The sequence below is a fragment of the Dysidea avara genome, chromosome 3 (genome assembly GCF_963678975.1).
Source record: "Dysidea avara chromosome 3, odDysAvar1.4, whole genome shotgun sequence".
NCBI classification, from domain to species: Eukaryota; Metazoa; Porifera; class Demospongiae; order Dictyoceratida; family Dysideidae; genus Dysidea; species Dysidea avara.
Window position 1 is genome coordinate 34,042,847 of NC_089274.1, and position 22,288 is coordinate 34,065,134.

Sequence of the window (22,288 nt, forward strand, 5' to 3'; positions counted from 1 at the left end):
GCACAGTTGGGACAAAACACTCCTTATTGTTTTACTGTGATTTAATATCATGCACTACTCCAGCTTGTTTCAGTACTTTTTATCGATGTGCTATGGCCCCTACTCTAGTTGAAAATTCCAAATGTTTTAATATACTTGTTTGTTAACTTTTTTATTACTATGACTGGTGAACCCACACATACTGCATCAAAACTGAGAAAGAAATGGCACCGCGTGTCCCAGTTGTATCCATTATCGTCTGAAAAGTGAATTATCCATTACACTTCATTGTCAGCTACGCATGTTCAACCCGTTACACAACAGTACGAATCAAGAACTGTTCGAAAAGTTTGCAATCAAAGTAGCCACTATGAAAAATACAGACGTTGCTGTTACAAAAGGAAGCCATCATGTGCTACCACTAATTTGGCACTTTTCGCTGTCAGCAAAGATGAATGGGACACAAAGGAGGACACTAAAAGTCCATGAAGAATGCATTGTACATACTGTGGTATGCCAAAGGCACCTAGCAATGTCGAACAGTGAAAAAACCAAGTCCGTAGCCTTAGCCGTTGTCAAGTTATGCGCTTGTCTGAAGGCATATGTCAGTTACTCAGTCAGTCAGTTACTCAGTCAGTCAGTTACTCAGTCAGTCAGTCAGTAGAAAATTCTGTTAAATAATTTTTTTTTCCGTTGAAAGCATTTCGGTTGATCTGAAGGCTTGTTTGTGCTTAGTTTTACCTAACCAATACTGCCTCATTGTCATCTGGGAAAAGTGAGTCTGGTTTTTGGGTGATATTGTTTCATGGGCCCCGCCTACTCCTTTGTGGCCCCTACTATACAGTACTATCGTACAGTATGATACCCATATTGCCCATTGCAAAAGGAATTCATAATGTCTTCAGGAACTCGCTTCACCCATTTTTCAAGCTGGCAAGAATAAACCACCTCAAAGCAAAAGCTTACTATTATGCTGGTTCTGTGTGGCTTTCATTTCTCACATACAAGTTACTTTTACCATAAACCATTTTGCTCACGTGGGTGCAGAAAGACAAACAAATATACTTACTTAATAACCGATGTCTTTAGACAAGTGTAACTCAATAACACCGAAGACTATGGGCTTGATTTTTTTAACCAGATGTACATGCGCCCACAGCCAGCTGACCAAAAAGTGTGGGTGTTTGTGTGTATGTGTATGTGCGTGTACGTGTGTGTGTGTGTATGTGCGTGTACGTGTGTGTGTGTGTGCGCGTGCGCTCGCGTGTGTGTGTGTATGAAAGGCTATTAGAAATAGCACATTAACTTGTCTTTTTTTGCAAAAAAAAGTGCAAACCTCCATGGTCCCTAACCTAACATGCTGCATGATACTCAATAATGTACATTTTTTTTTTGAGTATGTATGCACACATATCCCTTACACACAATATAGACTGAACCATTTACGTACATACCATGCTTCAATGAGAACCATATCAGATTTAGGATCTAGTCCTGGTGGTCTGTATTGAATATGTACTACAGTAAATTTCCCCACAGGTGAACTTACAATACAAACTCCTGGTTCCATGTTGGGTCGAGTGTATTGGGAATAACTTTACTCCTTTCAATCTTCAGTCCTAGTTGCTTTTTTTCATTAATCTTCACTACATCATGTTTAGCAGATCTGATCATATCAACATGTTCAGACTTGACAATAGTGATGAAGCAGTAAGGGTCACTCTTGCCTAAATATCATAATAAAAATATTTCAGGTGGCATATACATATGTAACACTTTCACACCTCAGATCAAAGGAGCCGGCCGGGCTACATTTCGTACGTAGCCCAGGTAGCTGGGCTAAATACGAAATGAAGCTGGGCTATAACTGGGCAGTGATTAAATAGACGTTGAGGCCAAAATTGATTGTGGGGATTGATTAATACTCACATGATTAGGATGCACAACTTGGATTTCGCCATGAAAACCACTCAGACGGAGAGTGTTTTGTTATCCTCGCCATCCTATGAGTTGAAAAATGTTGGGCTAAGGTGAGAACTAGTGCTAAAGCTTATTCACCAATCATTTCTGCACATTTTTGAATACGGACACGCCCCCATCACAAAGCTACCACTCTGCATGGAGTAACCACTCTACAAGCAAGCTTACCTATCTAGGCCTTTAGTGAACTTCGCACTTTTTCTATAAACGATTCAACAGCACTGATTAAAACATTAAACTCGTGTAACCGAAATTCTCCGATATCTCTAGATACCGGTATGTCCATTCATTGTAACCGAATGTAACCAGAATGTACTAAATAGCAGCTGACCTATAATTAGATATGCATATATCATACAGTACGATAGTACTGTATAGTAGGGATTGGTAAGAAATCATATGGTTTTGTGGATTTTCGCACCTTAAAAAACGGCCTTGCAATAAGCTTTACCCAAAAAAAACCACCTGGAATACATTAGTACTGCTGTAGTGATGCTGTACCTTGGTTAAACGAAGTGAAAAGTCGAATGTTTCAATATACAGTGAGTTCTAAAAATTTTGAAATTCACCTGGATTTCATCTGCCTGCCTGCCTGCCTGCCTGCTGTAAGACCTGGTTGTGCTAGGTGTACGGCTCCAGAAACTTCAGATAGCTAAGGTAATGACGGCGGATTCACGAATCTGTTGTTCCGATTACATTCTGTCCACTGCACCCCTCGGGATCCAGACTTCTAAAAACGAGGGTTCCGCCCTTAATGGTGGACTATCCAGCAATGCTTTACTATAAAATCATCAATATTTAGGCCATTAGAAATGCTGCTGAAGCCTTTAACAGTTGCTGTAATAGCTTTAAAAGACAAGACGATAATTATCTTTAGAGGCGCTTATTGCGTATGAAGGTAAAAGATAGCTGCTTCAAGTGATATTTATACTATGTGGAAAACAAAAAGAGTACAATATAGTTATGTATGTCCTCTGCCTTCAGGCATACATATCCTGCCTGCCTGCCTGCTTGTCCAGCCACAATTGAAAGGCTAGAATTTTATGTGACATTAAGAAACTTACATGCAGCGTATGCCTTCCAACAAATATCCGCTTTTTGCATCTTAGCTTTACCTCTTGTTTCATATCAACAGTTTACAGGCACAAATACAGGCACCACAAACTTTATTTAAAATGGTAAAGTTACTATAAGAGGGAGTAGATGGCTATGTACATTTATAGCAATCAGCTTTGCTGTAGACAATACAACATAGTGACCATATCCCTTAATGATCCAGCTGCACTTATAACAATTAGTTACAACAGAAATCAATGTACAGTAATCATGCCTCTTAATTGTTTAGCTGTAAGTTACAACAATTGGCTTTCCTTCAGAAAACAAAACACAGTGACCACACCTCTTGATGATCTATCACGTCCATCAGAGGCTCACTCGAGGCCAAAAACGAACTTGAAATACTCTAATAACGCAGTCATCACAATGAAGAACAGTATATTATAGTGATGCTACAACAAAAAATTAATAAACTTAATCATTGATTTATAAATAAAGTAGAAATCCAAGAACATAGGAATGTTGCATATGATCATGCCACTTGTTTCATTGGGGATCTCTACTTCCTTAAATTTAGTTTAGTAGCTTCTAGAACCTACATGTCTACTACATACAAATAAGCAGTACAATACATATCAGAGTAGGTACCTATGGGACTACAATTGGAGGTGTTCACTAATGATTTAGGAAGTACATAAGCAACATGCAATACACCTTGACGTATGATTGTGACCTATGTAATACAATGTGTAGTTACTGTGGTCTACATATGTACAAATAGAAGGAATTTTAAAGTTTAAAGTTGTCAAAGAAAAAGTAGTGAAACAAAGTAATAGCTAAAAAATAGTGAAACAGGGAGGTGCCTATACTTGCAGAAATACTAGTGGACATTTAATCCCTATACGTACTTCAGTCTAGCCATAATCATGACTGAATTAGGGATTAAATTCCACTAGTAAATCTGCAGATATAGGCAACCGCTCTTGTTTCACTACTTTTTAGCTACTGCCTTGTTTTGCTGCTTTTTTGTCTTTGATCCCTAATCCAACTTTATGTTTCCTTCTACATGTTCATGTACTTTTTGATCATACAATACAATAGTACTGTATAGTAGGGATCATGAAGAACGTATCAGCCTCAAAATACTTTCATAGCACATTGGCTGTTAGGTTAGCCATATGCGCTACCGCGAATCAGCACCTTGAAAAGAAATGGGATGTAAAGGAGGACAATGGTATGTCTATGATGTGTGCATTGTATGTACTGCACTATGCCAAAAGGCACCAGTCGGACTAAAGCAACATCTAACAGTGAAAAAATAAGGCTTGTCTGAAGGCATCAGGCAGCCAGTTACTCAATAACTCTGCTAAAAATCTGTAGCAGCTTATTGGAAACATTTTTTTGCTGCTCTGTAGATATTTTTGGGCCAATACTACCAAGCCATGAAGTGAGGCTGGTTTTGGGGTAATATTTTTTTCCAGAAAAGCCCAAACCTGCATGATCCTTAACATACAGTACAAACCTGCATGATCCTTAACATACAGTATAAACCTGCATGATCCTTAACATACAGTACAAACCTGCATGATCCTTAACATACAGTACCGTTGTACTGCATAATACTGGGGTGGTCTTATTACAGAAGTGACCACCAAACTTCATTGCACAGAAACATGCAAATACTCTCTACTAGTTGTAAAGTGCACAAAGGTGTTTTTTAACAAAACAAAACCTATATGTAAATGCACATGGAAGCACTTATGCTGACAGCATATACAATTTTGTACAGATATTACTTACCACGAGAATGTCGTGGAACCATATCTTTTCCTTTGATCACTAAATCACATGCACGCATATAAAATTCATATGCACCATAATTATTCTTCAACTATATGCCCATTGTTTGCAAGAACATATGTACAAGTACAAGTATATAAACTACATGAAGTAATGCACTTCTTATGGAACTTCAATTATCTGAGTCCATTTGATAATAATCAATTTTGTTAACTAAAATGGTGGCACCACTAATGCATTAAGGATTTAAATACCACAGGCAGTCATGGTTTATTTTAAATGTACCATGGCCAACCAGGGTTTTTATGCTACAACACACTGAACCTTTTGCTTTTGAAGCTAGGTGGTTTCAAGGTGCATACATTAATACACTACCAAGTGGCCATTAAAACAGCTAAACAGTATTCCAGATAGTTGAAGTCAAGATATGTAACCATGGATCCATTGTACTACAACTTACATGTAAGATGCAATTTTGAATGAATTTTCTATAAACAAAACAAACCAAATACACGTTAGCATAAATATGTGACTGGATCTGCAAAAACCAGACACAATAATACATTTTTCAAATTCTGTTTATTAAATATTTATCATCTACGTAGCCAAGTGTATGCTCTGGCAAAGTACAGCCCTATAATGTAGCAAAAGCAGAAAAATCATTTTGTACACAAAGTTTGTACACAAAGTTTGTACACAAAGTTTGTACACAAAGTATAGATTACAGGCACTTACTAAAATGATTGTAACTTACGAGCAGAAAACATATAGAGTTGAAATTTGCACCACTGTGTTTGTCATGAATAGGGGAATCAGTTACAGAGTAATTTTTCCTTGTATCACCTTTCTTTACTACATACAAAGGCAAAATAAGTACAGAAAAATCAATTACATACTATCGCTTCGATGTGACAAAAGCCCATAACTTACATATTCTTCAGTCTACTACAATGAAACAAAGCTTTTCAAACTCCTATTGAGTAGGCGAATAAGATGATATCTACATGTAGGTATTTGTTGTGCCCTTTCTTCACTAAGAACAAAGATTTACGGATTTTTTAGCAATATGTAAGTATTTCATGCAGTGCATTCAATGTTTTATACTGTAAACTTAGATTTGCACGATTGGGTCAGGTTTTCGCAGATCCGGTCACATAGATCAATATAGAAATGTATGTGAATCATACAGTATGGTACTGTGTACTGTATACTAGGGATCCCCCAAAGAAACCGCATCCCCCAAAATGTTGCCACCAAAAATCATTGTGAACATTATGAATGCTTTTTATAGTGGCAATTTTGTGTGTGCAGATCTGTGGAAGGCATATGATTCTTTAGATCACTGCTGAGAATTGGAGATATCCTTGGTGTTACTACAAGTGTGTTAGTGAGAGAATCATAGAGTAAATGGATTGAAGCAAATATGTATTATGTGGTATTCTCTAGGGTACTGCTCTCAGTCCATTATTAATACGAACACTTTACCTTCACAAATTACAGAGGATATATTAGTAGATGATATAGATCTACTCCTGCTCCAATGAGCTTCCAATAATGCCTGTTTAATGAACGAAGTAAAATGAACCTTAATTTTACTATTATTGTACCAGATATTTCACTGGATGATGTTCCTTGAAAGTTGTGGATAAGCAGAAACCATGCAAAAAACAGACTAGCTGTAAAAAAGGGTGAATTCATGGCCATGAAGTACCCATGTTACGCCCACAAATTTAATTTATATGAAATTCCCATAAAAAGTTCAATATTCATTGGTCTATGAATATCCCATGAAAGAAATTTGTCATAGGAATTTCATGGAGTCCTATAATTTAAATTCATAGGGTAACACAGGTACTTCATGGCAAATTATACCATTCATTGCCAATTCATCAACAAACTTATGATACTTACATGGCAAAATAAGTTAGTAGTGATAGGTACAAATGCATGATTGTACTATTTGTCTATTAGGGTTTTTATTTTGCAGTGAGTGTTTTATTAGAGTATGAGTTTTGCAAAATGTGACAAGGATTTCTAATAGAACATGCATAATACTAGTACCGAGTGATAGCAGAAAATTCACTATCACGATAGATATTGAAGTATTATTCATGATACAATAATATCTAATCAAACAGCCAAGCTGTAAAAAAAGTGTGCAGCCCTCAAAAAGGCTATGGTGAAAAAAGATGTGAAATCCAAGGTGGCGGCCAAGAAATGGCTGTGATGGTAGATTAATGGTAAAAAATTTTAATAACAACAATTCAGGTGAATATTTGTGCCGCTTGGTCTTGGCACAAAATTCACCTGAATTGTTATTATTAAATTTTTTACCATTAACCTACCATCACAGCCATTTCTTGGCCGCCACCTTGGATTTCACATCTTTTTTCACCATAGCCTTTTTGAGGGCCGCACACTTTTTTTACAGCTTGGCTGTTTTGGATTAGATTTCATTTCTTTTTGTATTTGTATACCCCGAAGCCGGCTTTGGGACTTTTTAAACCTATCTTTTTTTCTTTACCACAGGAAGAAGAAAAGATGAAGTAGATGCACTTTAAATATTTTATCAGTAAATGTACAAATTATATATATATATAATACATATATTGATTACAAAAATCTCCATGGTGGTTTCTTTGTAACTGAACACTCTACAAGGTGACTTCTTCTAGATGCTCTCTCTACAGGGTGAATTGTTTGTAGCTGAACGATCTACAAGGTAACTTCTTCTAGCTGATCTCTCTACAGGGTGATTTGTTTGTAGCTGAATTCTGTACAGGTGATTTGTTTGCAGCTGAGCTCTTTACAGAATGGTTTCTTTGTAGCTGAACTCTCTAAAAGGTAACTTCTTCTAACTGATCTTTCTACAGGGCAATTTGTTTGTGGCAGAATTTTATACAGGGTGATTTCTTTGCAGCTGAACTCTCTACATGGTGGTTTCTTTGTAGCTGAACTCTCTACAAGGTAATTTCTTCTGATCTCTCTACAGGGAGATTTGTTTGTAGCTAAATTCTGTACAGGTGATTTGTTTGCAGCTGAGCTCTTTACAGAATAGTTTCTTTGTAGTTGAACTCTCTACAAGGTAACTTCTTCTAGCTGAACTCTCTAAATGGTGGTTTGTTTGTAGCTGAACTCTCTACAATTAAGGTGACTTCTTCTAGCTGATCTTTCTACAGTGTGATTTGTTTGTAGCTGAACTATCTACAAGGTAACTTCTTCTAGCTGACCTTTCTACAGTGTGATTGTTTGTAGCTGATTTCTCTACAAGGAAACTTCTTCTAGCTGATCTCTCTACAGGGAGATTTGTTTGTAGCTGAACTCTCTACAGGTGGTTTGTTTGCAGCTGAACTCTCTACATGATGGTTTCTTTGTAGCTGAACTCTCTATAAGGTAACTTCTTCTTGCTGATCTCTCTACAGGGTGATTTGTTTGTAGCTGAACTATCTACATGATGGTTTGTTTGTAGCTGAACTCTCTGCAAGGTAACTTCTTCTAGCTGATGTCTCTACAAGGTCACTAGTTTGTAGCTGAGCTCTCTCTACATGGTGGTTTCTTTGTAACTGAACTCTACAAGGTGACTTCTTCTAGCTGATCTTTCTACAGGGTGATTTGTTTGAAGCTGAACTCTCTACAAGGTAACTTCTTCTAGCTGATCTCTCTACAGGGAGATTTGTTTGTAGCTGAACTCTCTATAGGTGATTTGTTTGCAGCTGAACTCTCTACATGATGGTTTGTTTGTAGCTGAACTCTCTACAAGGTGACTTGTTTATAGTTGAATTCTCTTCAGTGTGACTTATAATGTTCTGAATCTCTACAGCAACATATTTGTAGCTGAACTCTCTACAGGATGACTTGCTTGTAGCTGAATTGTCTATAAGATTAACTGTTTGTAGCTGAACTCCCTACGGAATAACTTGCAATGCCATATAATTCTATAATGGAGTAAGTTATAAACGTAGCTGAATGCTTTATTAGGGTGACTGTTCTATTAGAGTATCTCGATCTCGCATATGCTACACGTAGTTGGCTTTGGAATCATAACTCAGTGGTTTGTAATCCGATTCTTCTGTACTACTGCCAGGACTTTCTATGAGAATTATTCCAGCTACACACCGATTTTCAGCTCACTGTTCTAAGCGGTTTGCCTGGTAGGCGTGAAAACTAATAGTTTTTTATTCATAAAAGTCGATTACATAATTGTGACATAGGTTGGGTTTTGTGTCATATCTCAATGGCCTTTTAACTGGATTCCTTTCAAACCACAAAAAGGCACTCCTACGATAGTTACTCCATCTACATAGCAATTTTCAGCTCATTCCTTCAAGCGGTTTACCCTGTGGGCGTGACAGACCTTCGACCTTATTTTATGCAAATAATCGGTCATAACTCCGTGAATGTTCATCGGATTCCTACCAAACTTGGTACTGAGATTTGCCTTAATGAGCCCTTTAAGTGTGCCAAATTTTAGCCTGATCCAAGCACGCATTCGTGTTTTATTGCAGATTTTGCAAAGTGTGCGAAAAGAAGTAGAAGAAAAAAAAACGAAGAAAAAAACCCAAACTTTGGCCGCTCGTATCTCGGAAATGGATGGAGCGATTTTCTTCAAATTTGGTAAGTGGACTCCCCTACATAGTCGGCAGTTCTGTAGCACCTTTGGTTTCAATAGGATAAGAAATCACGGAGCTACAAAGGTGTGAAAATCGCATTTACTTTCTTCCTGTAAATATACTCACGGTGTGGCACGCCGGCTTCTTGGGCCGCACGACACACTACCGTGTGTCTTGATCACGATAATTACACTTTGAATGATCTGCAGTCAAATTCCAAGTATTCAATGCATAAATAAACATGCTAAGCATAATCAACACCATCATAGATTACTGCTTTCTTGTAAGTGCATTAATTAGGTAATTAATTGCATGGAGGGCCAATATTTCTATAATTTTTGTTACAGCCTTGCAGCCAAACTATTCCATGATAAAAGCAAGCCAAGTAGTTAGAAAACAGCTAAGCCAGCTTCTCAAGCAGCACTTTTAGTGGAATTCTAGACCCTTTGCAAAGCGATTAACTAATTGTGCGGGCGGCTGATAAATCTCTATGGCTTGTTGTAGCTTTGCAACCAAACATTTCGCAAATAAGCAAGCCTAAAGAGTTACAAAACAGTTGGTAACAATGTTTCTAGTAATCTTACAGCAATATCGCAATAGGATGCTGCAAATATTGTATCGCGACAATAAGTTTTTGATCACAAGTATTGAACCATCAATATTATTGCTCAACTCTACATAGAACGTTCCAGATTTTCAATTGGTAGATTTATAAACTTTCACTATGGAACAGTATTTAGCTAGTATTTTCATTTATATAATAAAAATTATAGCCGTGATAGCAATGGATCAGTGGTTAAGGAATTGGGTGTTCAGTATGGAGGTACGTGGTTTGAATGCTGGTAAGTTCTGTAACATTGATCAGGCACCTTTTTACCCCCGATGACTGCTCTAATAGAGTATCTCAACTTCATGATTTACAGTTGTTTGGTTTTTGCCTTTTAACTCCATAGCTGTTAAAGCGATTTACTTTAAACCACAAAAGGTTTGAGCTTTGATGGTTACCCTAACCGCATATTGATTTTAAGCTATACCAATGCCTGTAGGCATGACAACAAGTCTGCTTTTTTTGTAATGCAAACAGTCGTCCATAGCTTTATGACTGTTTATCAGATTTGCACCAAACTTGGAACGCAACTTTGCCACATTACACTCTTAAAGTGCACAAAAGTTCAAAAAAATCGAGCTACGCATTTGCATTTTATAATACTTTTGCAAAGGGTGTGAAAAGAATAATCTAAGACTAGACCCCTGAGCGCCTAACAAAGAAAAAAACAAACACAAAAAAGTTAAGCCAAACTTTGAGGACTCGTATTTCAGGATTGAGTTAGGCAATCTTGCTCAAATTTAGTATGCGGGGTGCTGAAGGTGAAGGGCACTTGCAGTACAATACTCATTCAATTTGAAAAGGGAACATGGAGTTACGAATGCGTGAAAACCATGTCTTCTTTCATAGTTAATTCATACTCACGGTGTCTCTCTTGGCCACACAACACACTAACATGTGTCTTTTTACTTGGGGGTTATAATTGATAATGGATAGACCAAGATTCCTGTGTTTGCAAAAAATGTATTATTAGTATCTAATCAATGGTCACAAAAAGTTATTGAGTGCATGGCTAATAAAACTGTGATGGACTTGCTCGCTTTATCACACCTTAACTACATATGTGTGCAATCAACACAGAGAATGCAGAACAGAGCAATATGCTTCTACTTTCTCACAGTCGAGATCATTTGTCTATGCACTTTAAATGGTCGCCACCAAGAATTAATAATATGGAGAGGAGAGTATCTAACACTGTAAAGTCCTGCACTAGATAATTGTACAGAAGTTAAATGGCTTCTTTTCCATGTAGCATAGACTGGCTAGTATGTATATTTTCATATTTAACCACAAAGAACATCTCAACTGATGCTTTGTATGGTGTCATTTAATTGTTTTTTCAAGATGGTGGTGCAAGTACCGACCATTACAGAAGAACATATAACCATGAATTACTTACAGAAGCCAGTGATTATGATTGTTAGTACAGTTGAACGGGCAGTTAGTTAGCCACGAAAAAAGTTTCATTGAAGCCCGTGGTGATCATCATGAATCAACGCATGATGGCCACAAAACCAACCAGCAGTGCTATAAGACATTATCAAGTGTATTTTAAGTATTAAACAGCAGTGGATATACTGGCTGTTTCTTGTAAATAATGCCTTTATAGCAAAGTATTGGTATCAGCCAGGTATCGGGTATCAGCCAGGTATCGGCCAATAAACTATCGGTATCGAATCGGCTGGTAAAAAGTGGTATCGGTACATCCCTAACAGTTATATTACCAACACTGTGCCAAAATCAAATAAAAAATGCACAGTGACATCAGGTATGTATCTTTATACGACATACAGTAACTTTCCAATTGCCCATGTATAATTAACTCACCAAATATTTCTCCCGAGCAATACTTTGATATTGTTTGATTCTTTCATGCTCTTCCACACCCTTGCCAAACATCTAAAACATTAATATACTCAGCATGTTATACACTTCATAAATGTGCATGCAAATTGCAGCACTTATGCAATTGTATTGTACACAAATTCAAATATAAAGCTCAGATTATACATAAAAATTGATCATGTAATTTTGACACAGGTTGGGTTTTGTGTTACGTATATTTCCATGGTCTTTATCTCGATTCCTTTCAAACCACAAAAAGGCACTCCTACGATGGTTACTCCATCTACATATCAATTTTCAACTCATTCCTCCTAGGGGTTTACCCTGTAGGCGTGACAGACCTTCGACTTTATTTTACACAAATAATTGGTCATAACTCCGTGAATGTTCATTGGATTTCTACCAATGTTGGTACTGATATCTGCCGTAATGAGCCCTTTAAGGGTGCCAAATTTCAGCCCCTATCTGAACACGCATTTGTGTTTTATGGCGGATTTTGCAAAGTGTGCGAAATGAAGAAGAAGAAATTAAAACAAAACTTTGTTCGCTCGTATCTCGGGAATGGCTGGAGCGGTGTTCTTCAAATTTGGCATGTAGACCCCCTAACTGGCCGGCATTTTCTGTAGCAAATTTGGTTCCAATCGGATTAGGGATCACAGAGCTACATAGGTGTGAAAAGTGCATTTTCTTTCTTCCTGTTAATATACTCACGGTGTGGCGCGCCGGCTTCTTGGGCTGCACGACACACTACCGTGTGTCTTGATACCATATGAGGGATTTGCTAACATGTATATCAGAAGTCCAAGGGTGTATGTATATATCATCAAATCACAAGCAGTTGTGGCATAAGTGATGTGCATACAGAGGAACCTCTCTATAATGAGCACTTCAGAACCTAAAATTTTATATATTTGCTGTAATATAGAGGACTGCCTCTTTTAGAGGTAACTGATGATTAATCATGTTTATGAAAAGCATGTGGTAGTAGCTCTCGGAACATTATTCATAAGTTAGTACAGGAGGGTGTGTGACTGTGTGTTTCAATACACTATGTTAGTAGACTTACCATCGTGGAATCAAACTTTTTAAAGTTTAGCAAATTAAACCTACTATGTTGGGACAGTACATAAGATATATTATAAAGTACGTAAGACTATAAATTACTAGTCTTTTTTCAATGTAGCGATCATGTTTCCATAGCTGACACTTGGTGCATACAAGTATGCATCCACACAATCCCTATACAATTATTTAGTGATTCTTCATCACAGAACATAGTTTATTACAATCATCTAGTCATAATCTTACAACTACACTCAGCCTAAAATTCTAATTAAAATCCCACAATATATAGCCCTGTAACAGTTATTACTAATGAGTCAAAGTGTACGATATCTTTGAACTGACTGGCCATCAGACATGAGCTAACCACTTTCTCAGTATATTTCCCAGTATATTTCCCAGTATATTTTAGTTATACCTGGAGTAGTGTTTTTGAATGCCCACACAAAGGTGGTATATGTACATAAATTAATATGTGCATACCTGGATTACATATGGCTCCAGTTCTTCTAATTCTTCCTTGTTAACAGGATTGAGTAGAACACAAAGAGCTACCTTGTATACATGGCGAAGCTATGCGTGTAACAATATACATATATCATACAGTACAGTGGTGCCGTATGGTAGGGATCATGAAGGTCTACTTTCTTATCAAACAATACTGCTCAACAATCAGCCTAACTCTTCCTTTATGACAACTTGACAGTACTAGTTAGGTATAACCAAGACTCAGATTAATTGATCTGAAATGCTTTCAACAAGTTTCTATGGAATTTACAGTGTAAATTGTTTTAAACCAGGCGTCCACCACAGCCAAAGCCGGCTGTGGGAGAGCGTCTGGTTTCCAGAAATTCATTGGGCAAAGTTGTGTGTCTGTGTGCATGCATGTATATTCAACATCCATGTGAGTAAACAGGCTTTGACCTACAGAAAATAAACCTTCATTCAACAAACAAAGGCTGTTTACATACTGCATTAAAGTTTAACTTTCTGTTTTTGTTGTGTTTACTTGAAGGGTGTGTGGCCAGTAACTGAAACCAGGTAAAACAGTCCAGTTGGAGCTGTGAAAGTGCTGTAATACATAGGTGTTAATGACTGAAAAATGGCCTTGTAGGCTATCAGGAATAGCGTATCTTCCTGAGTTGAAAGGGGCATATCTCCTCACGAAAATTAAGAGCAGTCACGCGGCTTTGTGTGTGGATTAAAGTGGTTTGCTTGAATTATGTTTCCTTAACAACGTGATTGATGAATTACAAAATAATTGGTCAATTATGAAATACGTAAGTACTGCATGTATTGCAACAAAACAAGGTGAGAAACAAAGTGTGCTGTGTGGTTAATAAACAGTTGATTAATTCAAGGGATAGTATTAACTGGATGCCTGGTTATTAGAGCATCACCTTGTTTTCTGGCTGATTAACTAACTGTTGCCTACAACTGAGAATAACTTGACTATGGTTAAAGCTATAGGCTTGATTTCTTCATTATTTGATGTCACTTTTAAGTTTAAATGTACCTTTTCACCTACCACAGTAGCTACAATGCATGCATCAAGGACATATATTTTTGGCCTACTTTGTACTATTACTTTCTCCACTATGATGTACATGTATGTATGTGTTGAGCACAAAATGGGTTCTATGTGCTGACTTTAAAAAGGGAACACCCCATAATTTCCATAGCGAATGGATTGATTGACTTCTTGTACTGTTCTTAATTTGTAATGTTACGTGAAATATACAGTACAATGCTGAATAGCAAGCAAAAAGGCAACATTGCTTTTCAATACGCAATTAGTTAAGGATATGCAGTAGTTTCAGTCATGTGAGCTATATATGGCCTGATTCGCCATTGAATGGCCATTCAAATAGTACTTGTATAAAGCAAATCGGATGAACTGCCAAGGAGTTATGGATCATTTTCTAAAGGTATGTAATATATTTTTTGTGGTTAGCTGTTGAAAATTATTTTCACGGCGATTTTTGGTCTTATGCTTTGGTCGTAGGGTAAACCCCTAGGTATCATTTTAATGCTTATTACATCACGAGTCGAATGGCACAAGTTACAAAGCCATATGGTAAATGTTTCAAAAGTTACAGCGCTTTGTTTACAACCATGCATAAAAGCCTATATATAGGCTTATGCGTTTTCAAGACCATGCGTAATCTGCCTATGTATAGGCTTATGCGCGTTTAAGGGTTAACTTAATAATATGTCTGATGCCTGTGGGCACAAAGTATTAAATTATGCTATGAAAAAGGTACATTAAGTAGAGTACATGTAGGTATTGTGAGACGGTTTGTATTATTAGACACTTACATCAATCTGTACACAAGTGATACCTAAGGTATTAAGTTACATTGCTAGTTTGTACACACAGCGCTTGAGATATTAGGATCGTTCTGCCACATTAAGCGCACTGCAAAATATTTATTTAGCTATTACACATGCGTAATCGTGTATATTGTTTGATGAAGACCTGTTATTGTCATCACTGTGTGCACTTTACTGAGTGTTTGAGATTAGCACAGTAATATTATTTGATATAGCTATCATTTTAAGGCTTCCAGGCTTACTTCAGTTTAAACGGGCTTCCTTGTCACATAGGTCTGAGCACAAAGGCTATCTTTGGCTATGCTTGGTCCTGAAACAATTTATAATGGTCTACAAATGTGTTTTCATTGTAATGTGAGAAATACAATGGCTATGAGTTCAATAGTGAAGCAACGTAAGCTGTGGACCGAATAGAGTATGAAAGTAGCAGTTGCTAGCATTGTTAATGAAACTCTTGGACTATGAGAGGCAAGTAGAATGCACAATATTTCAGTAGAGACAATAAGAAGTCGTGTAAATAGAACTGTAGCAATGGGATGCAGACCAGGGCCTCATACAGACTCACTGATGAAGAGGAGCAGAAACTAGTTGCTTACCTGATTACAATGGCTGACATGGGCTATGGCTTTAAATGAGATACAGTTATGGAGATGGCCTTTATGATTGCTGAGAAAAGCCAAAAGCAGCATCCATTCAAGGATGGAAAAGCTGGCCATGCATGGTTTGAGGGCTTCCTACAACGTCATCCCAAACTGACCATTCGTTCTCCACAGTCTTTGTCCTACAGCAGAGCCATTTGTGCCAACCGAGAGGCTGTTGATGAATTTTTTGGGAAACTCGGTTCTGTGTATGGACGACTTAGTACGCCCATGCTTATTTTCAATTGCGATGAAACTGGTGTTAGTATAGTGCACAAACCAGGTAAACTTATAGCAGAGTTGGGACGCAGAAATGTGTATGCAGTGACTTGTACAGAACGAAGAAAAACAGAACTCTATATTGACTGGTTTAAATTCTTTTTACAGCAAATCCCTCCAGTTTGCTATGTATTGCTTCTACAGGATGGGCATTCATCTCATGCTTCGATTGAGTTGATAGAATTAGCCAAGGCAAACAATATTCACTTGTTGTGCTTACTATCACACACAACTCATACTTTACAGCCGTTAGATGTTGGTGTTTAAAATCTTTTAAAAGCTTTTTCTCAAAGGCATGTAACAAATATCTAGCAAAGAATCCAGGTATGGTGGTGACCCTGGATGCCATGGCGTCACTGATGGCAGAAGCTTGGCCAAGTCCATTTATAGGTGTAAACATTATATCTAATCAAAAACAGCCAAGCTGTAAAAAAAGGAGTGCGGCCCTTGAAAAGGCTATGGTGAAAAAAGATGTGAAATCCAAGGTGGCGGCCAAGAAATGGCTGTGATGGTAGGTTAATGGTAAACATTTTAATAATAACAATTCAGGTGAATTTGGTGCCGCTTGGTCAATTGGCACAAAATTCACCTGAATAGTCGTTATTAAAATTTTTACCATTAACCTACGATCACAGCCTTTTCTTGGCCGCCACCTTGGATTTCACATCTTTTTTCACCATAGCCTTTTCAAGGGCCGCACTCCTTTTTTTATAGCTTGGCTGTTTTTGATTAGATTTCACTTCTTTTTGTATTTGTATACCCCAAAGCCGGCCTATGGCCAGCTTTGGGGCTTTTTAACCTATATATTTTACTTTACCACAGGAAAAAGAAAAAGATGAAGCAGATTTTATAAACACTTTAACTCATTCTGGTTTTATCAGTAAATGTACAAATTATATATATAATGCATATATCAAGATTTCATAATATAAAAAGAGAGCATATATTTATTACATGTCAATTAATCCCTACAGGATAATTTGCAGCTGATCTCTCTACTGGGTGACTTGAAATGTAGCTGAAATCTCTACAGGGTGATATGCTTGTACGTAGATGAACTCTTTACAGGATTCTCTCTACAGGGTGACTTGACTCTAGCTAAACTCTCTGCAGGGTTATCTGTTTGTAGTTGAATTCTCTACAGGGTGATTTGTTTGCAGCTGAACTCTCTACAAGGTAACTTCTTCTAGCTGATCTGTCTACAGGGTGACTTGTTTCTAGCTGGTCTCTCTACAGGACGATTTGTTTGTAGCTGAATTCTCTACAGGGTGATGTGTTTGCAGCTGAACTGTCTACATGGTGGTTGCTTTGTAGCTGAACTCTCTAAAAGGTGACTTCTTCTAGCTGAACTCTCTACAGTGTGATCTTTTCATAGCTGAACTCTCTACAGGATGATTTGTTTCCAGCTGAACTCTCTACATGATGATTTCTTTGTAGCTGAACTCTCTACAGGGTGATTTGTTTGTAGCTGAACTCCCTACAAGGTAACTTCTTCTAGCTGATCTATCTACAGGGCGATTTGTTTGTAGCTGAACTCTCTACAAGGTGATACTTCTAGGTGATCTCTCTACAGGATGACTTGTTTCTAACTGAACTCTCAACAGGGTGATCTGTTCATAGCTGAACTTTCTACTGGGTGATTTGTTTGCAGCTAAACTCTCTACATGGTGGTTTCTTTGTAGCTGAACTCTCTACAAGGTAACTTATACTACCTGATCTCTCTACGGTGTGACTTGTTTCCAGCTGATCTGTGATTTGTTTGTATCTGAACTTTGTAGAGGCTGATTTGTTTGCAGCTGAACTCTCTACATGGCGGTTTCTTTGTAGCTGAACTCTCTACAAGGTAACTTCTTCTAACTGATCTTTCTACAGGGTGATTTGTTGGTAGCTGAATTCTCTACAGGGTGATTTATTTGCAGCTGAACTCTCTACAAGGTGACTTCTTCTAGCTGAACTCTCTACAGAGTGATTAGTTTTTTTTTGCAGCTGAACTCTCTACATGGTGGTTGCTTTGTAGCTGAACTCTCTAAAAGGTGACTTCTTCTAGCTGAACTCTCTACAGGGTGATCTTTTCATAGCTGAACTCTCTACAGGATGATTTCTTTGCAGCTGAACTCTTTACATGATGATTTCTTTGTAGCTGAACTCTCTACAGGGTGATTTGTTTGTAGCTGAATTCTCTACAGGGTGATTTATTTGCAGCTGAACTCTCTACAAGGTGACTTCTTCTAGCTGAACTCTCTACAGAGTGATTGTGAATGACTTGTTTCTAGCTGATCTCTCTACAGGGTGACTTGTTTCTAGCTGAACTCTCTACAGGGTGACTTGTTTCTAGCTGAACTCTCTACAGGGGATTTGTTTGCAGCTGAACTCTCTACATGGTGGTTTCTTTATAGCTGAACTCTCTACAAGGTGACTTCTTCTAGCTGATCTCTCTGCAAGGTGATTTGTTTGTAGTTGAACTCTCTACAGGTGATTTGTTTGTAGCTGAATTCTCTACAGGGTGACTTGTTTCGAGCTGATCTCTGTACAGGGTGACTTGTTCCTAGCTGAACTCTCTACAGGTTATTTGTTTGCAGCTGAACACTCTTACATGGTGGTTTCTTTGTACAGTGTAGCTGAACTCTCTACAAGGTGACTTCTTCTAGCTGATCTCTTTAAAAGATGACTTGTTTCTAACTGAACTCTCTACAGTGTGATCTGTTCATAGCGGAACTTTCTACTGGGTGATTTGTTTGCAGCTGAACTCTTTGCATGATTGCTTCTTTGTAACTGAACTCTCTACAAGGTAACTTCTTCTAGCTGATCTCTCTACAGGGCAATTTGTTTGAGCCGAACTCTCTACATAATGGTTTCTTTGTAGCTGAACTCTCTATTAGGTACCTTCTTCTGGCTGATCTGACTACAGGGTGACTTGTTTGTAGCTGAATTCCCTACAGAATAACTTGCAATGTAATATAATCGAGTAAATTATAAATGCAGCTGAATGCTTTATTAGGGTGACTGTTCTATTAGAGTATCTCGATCTCGCATTTGCTACACGTAGTTGCGTTTCGAATCATAACTCAGTGGTTTGTAATCCGATTCTTTTGTACTACTGCAAGGACTTTCTATGATGATTATTCCAGCTACATACTGATTTTCAGCTCATTGCTCTAAGCGGTTTGCCTGATAGACACGAAAACTAATAGTATTTTTATTCATAAAAATCGATCGCGTAATTTTGACACAGGTCGGGTTTTGTGTCATATCTCCATGGTCTTTATACCGATTCCTTTCAAACCACAAAAAGGCACTCCTACGATGGTTGCTCCATCTACATATCAATTTTCAACTGATTCCTCAAAGGAGTTTACCCTGTAGGCGTGACAGACCTTCAACCTTATTTTACGCAAATAATCGGTCATAACTCCGTGAATGTTCATCGGATTCCTACCAAAGTTGGTACAGAGATCCGCCTTAATGAGCCCTTTAAGTGTGCCAAATTTCAGCCCGATCTGAGCACGCATTCATGTTTTATGGCGGATTTTGCGAAGTGTGCGAAATGAAGTAGAAGAAGAAAAAAAATGAAGAAATTAAAACGAAATTTGTTCGCTCGTATCTCAGAAATGGCTGGAGCAATTTTCTTCAAATTTCGTGTGTAGACTCCCCTTGCTGGCCGGCACCTCTCTAGCAAATTTGGTTCCAATTGGATAAGGGATCACAGAGCTACATAGGTGTGAAAATTGCGTTTTCTTTCTTCCTGTTAATATACTCACAGGTGGCATGCAGGCTTCTTGGGCCGCACGACACACTACCGTGTGTCTTGATACCAGGATTTAAGATAAGTGTAAACATTATATACCAGGATTTAAGAGACCAGGGTGTACCCACTTAATCCCGGTGAAGTCACAGACCAACAGCTAGCCCCTTCTGTTCACAGTCAACTGCAAATAATCCTGACCCACCCATGTTTTCAAAAGAAAGAAGCTTTACATCAGTGGCACCTTGAAGAAAATTATGACATGGGTGACCCAGACTATTTAGCATGGGTTAAAATTAATCACCCTGAAGTAAACACAAGTTCAACAGAAGCATCATTAGTGTGAAGTAGTCAACATACTGTAGTTCTGCTAAGTCTTCTGAGGTTTCGTCAGATGTTCTTTTACTTCCGGAACTGAAAGAAAACCAGTTACGTAAGAAATCAAAATCCCTTACTAATGCAAACACCGTGTGCATTACAGAAGATCAAGTCTTAGATGAAGTAAAACAGAAGCAGGCAGAGAAAAAGAAAGCAGAAGAGCAAAAGGCTGCAAACAGTTGGAGAAAATTCAAAGACAAAAGGAAAAAGAAGAAAAGGCAGCAAACAAAGCAAGTAATGTGGAAAATCAAAAGTAGACGATGACTTGAAGCAAGGAAAAATTTTAAGTTTCAATGATCCAGAAGTATCTGCAAGTGATGACACTGTGTGGAAACATTTTTTCTCAAGATGACACTGGTGATTTCTGGATATGTTGTGACAACTGCGATCGGTGATTCGATCGTCTGCACAAAGATTAGAAGCACAAGGAGAATCCCAGATAGTTACATATGATGAAAAATGTGTACAGGAGAAGTGACTATTCTAGTTTTAGATGATCATTGTTGTCTTATATTAGGTACTGTTGTCTCATAGTAGCCACATGTACCCACTTCCATTTATAGTCTGTTTTGTCTTATGTAATTGTGTTCAAAATAAAACAAATCTAATCAAAAACAGCCAAGCTGTAAAAAAAGGAGTGCGGCCCTTGAAAAGGCTATGGTGAAAAAAGATGTGAAATCCAAGGTGGCGGCCAAGAAATGGCTGTGATGGTAGGTTAATGGTAAAAATTTTAATAACGACAATTCAGGTGAATTTGGTGCCGCTTGGTCAATTGGCACAAAATTCACCTGAATTGTCATTATTAAAATTTTTACCATTAACCTACCATCACAGCCTTTTCTTGGCCGCCACCTTGGATTTCACATCTTTTTTCACCATAGCCTTTTCAAGGGCCGCACTCCTTTTTTTACAGCTTGGCTGTTTTTGATTAGATTTCACTTCTTTTTGTATTTGTATACCCCAAAGCCGGCCTATGGCCAGCTTTGGGGCTTTTTAACCTATATATTTTTCTTTACCACAAGAAAAAGAAAAAGATGAAGCAGATTTTATAAACACTTTAACTCATTCTGATTTTATCAGTAAATGTACAAATTATATATATAATGCATATATCAAGAGTTCATAATATAAAAAGAGAGCATATATTTATTACATGTCAATTAATCTCCACAGGATAAATCTCTCTACTGGGTGACTTGAAATGTAGCTGAAATCTCTACAGGGTGATATGCTTGTACGTAGATGAACTCTTTACAGGATTCTCTCTACAGGGTGACTTGACTCTAGCTGAACTCTCTGCAGGGTTATCTGTTTGTAGTTGAATTCTCTACAGGGTGATTTGTTTGCAGCTGAACTCTCTACAAGGTAACTTCTTCTAGCTGATCTGTCTACAGGGTGACTTGTTTCTAGCTGGTCTCTCTACAGGACGATTTGTTTGTAGCTGAATTCTCTACAGGGTGATGTGTTTGCAGCTGAACTCTCTACATGGTGGTTGCTTTGTAGCTGAACTCTCTAAAAAAGGTGACTTCTTCTAGCTGAACTCTCTACAGTGTGATCTTTTCATAGCTGCATGAACTCTCTACAGGATGATTTGTTTGCAGCTGAACTCTCTACATGATGATTTCTTTGTAGCTGAACTCTCTACAGGGTGATTTGTTTGTAGCTGAACTCCCTATTTGTAGCTGAACTCCCTACAAGGTAACTTCATCTAGCTGATCTATCTACAGGGTAATTTGTTTGTAGCTGAGTTCTCTACAGGGTGTTTATTTGCAGCTGAATTCTCTACATGGTGGTTTCTTTATAGCTGAACTCTCTACAAGGTGACTTCTTCTAGCTGATCTCTCGACAGGGTGATTTGTTTGTAGCTGAACTCTCTACAGGTGATTTGTTTGTAGCTGAACTCTCTACAAGGTGATACTTCTAGGTGATCTCTCTACAGGATGACTTGTTCCTAACTGAACTCTCAACAGGGTGATCT

At 37.8% G+C, this 22,288-nt stretch overlaps 1 protein-coding gene across 1 annotated transcript in view; it reads right to left on the reverse strand.

Moving 5' to 3' along the window:
* LOC136250806 (protein unc-13 homolog 4B-like) overlaps positions 1 to 22,288 on the reverse strand; it is an 83,617-nt gene that overhangs the window by 49,984 nt on the left and 11,345 nt on the right. Inside the window, exons 4-9 of the mRNA XM_066043106.1 lie at positions 13,423 to 13,512; positions 11,860 to 11,931; positions 5,276 to 5,303; positions 4,816 to 4,854; positions 1,529 to 1,706; positions 1,434 to 1,481 (exon numbers count right to left, since the gene is read on the reverse strand). Of these exons, the coding sequence (XP_065899178.1) occupies positions 1,434 to 1,481; positions 1,529 to 1,706; positions 4,816 to 4,854; positions 5,276 to 5,303; positions 11,860 to 11,931; positions 13,423 to 13,512 (455 nt within the window). The remainder of the gene's footprint in view (positions 1 to 1,433; positions 1,482 to 1,528; positions 1,707 to 4,815; positions 4,855 to 5,275; positions 5,304 to 11,859; positions 11,932 to 13,422; positions 13,513 to 22,288) is intronic.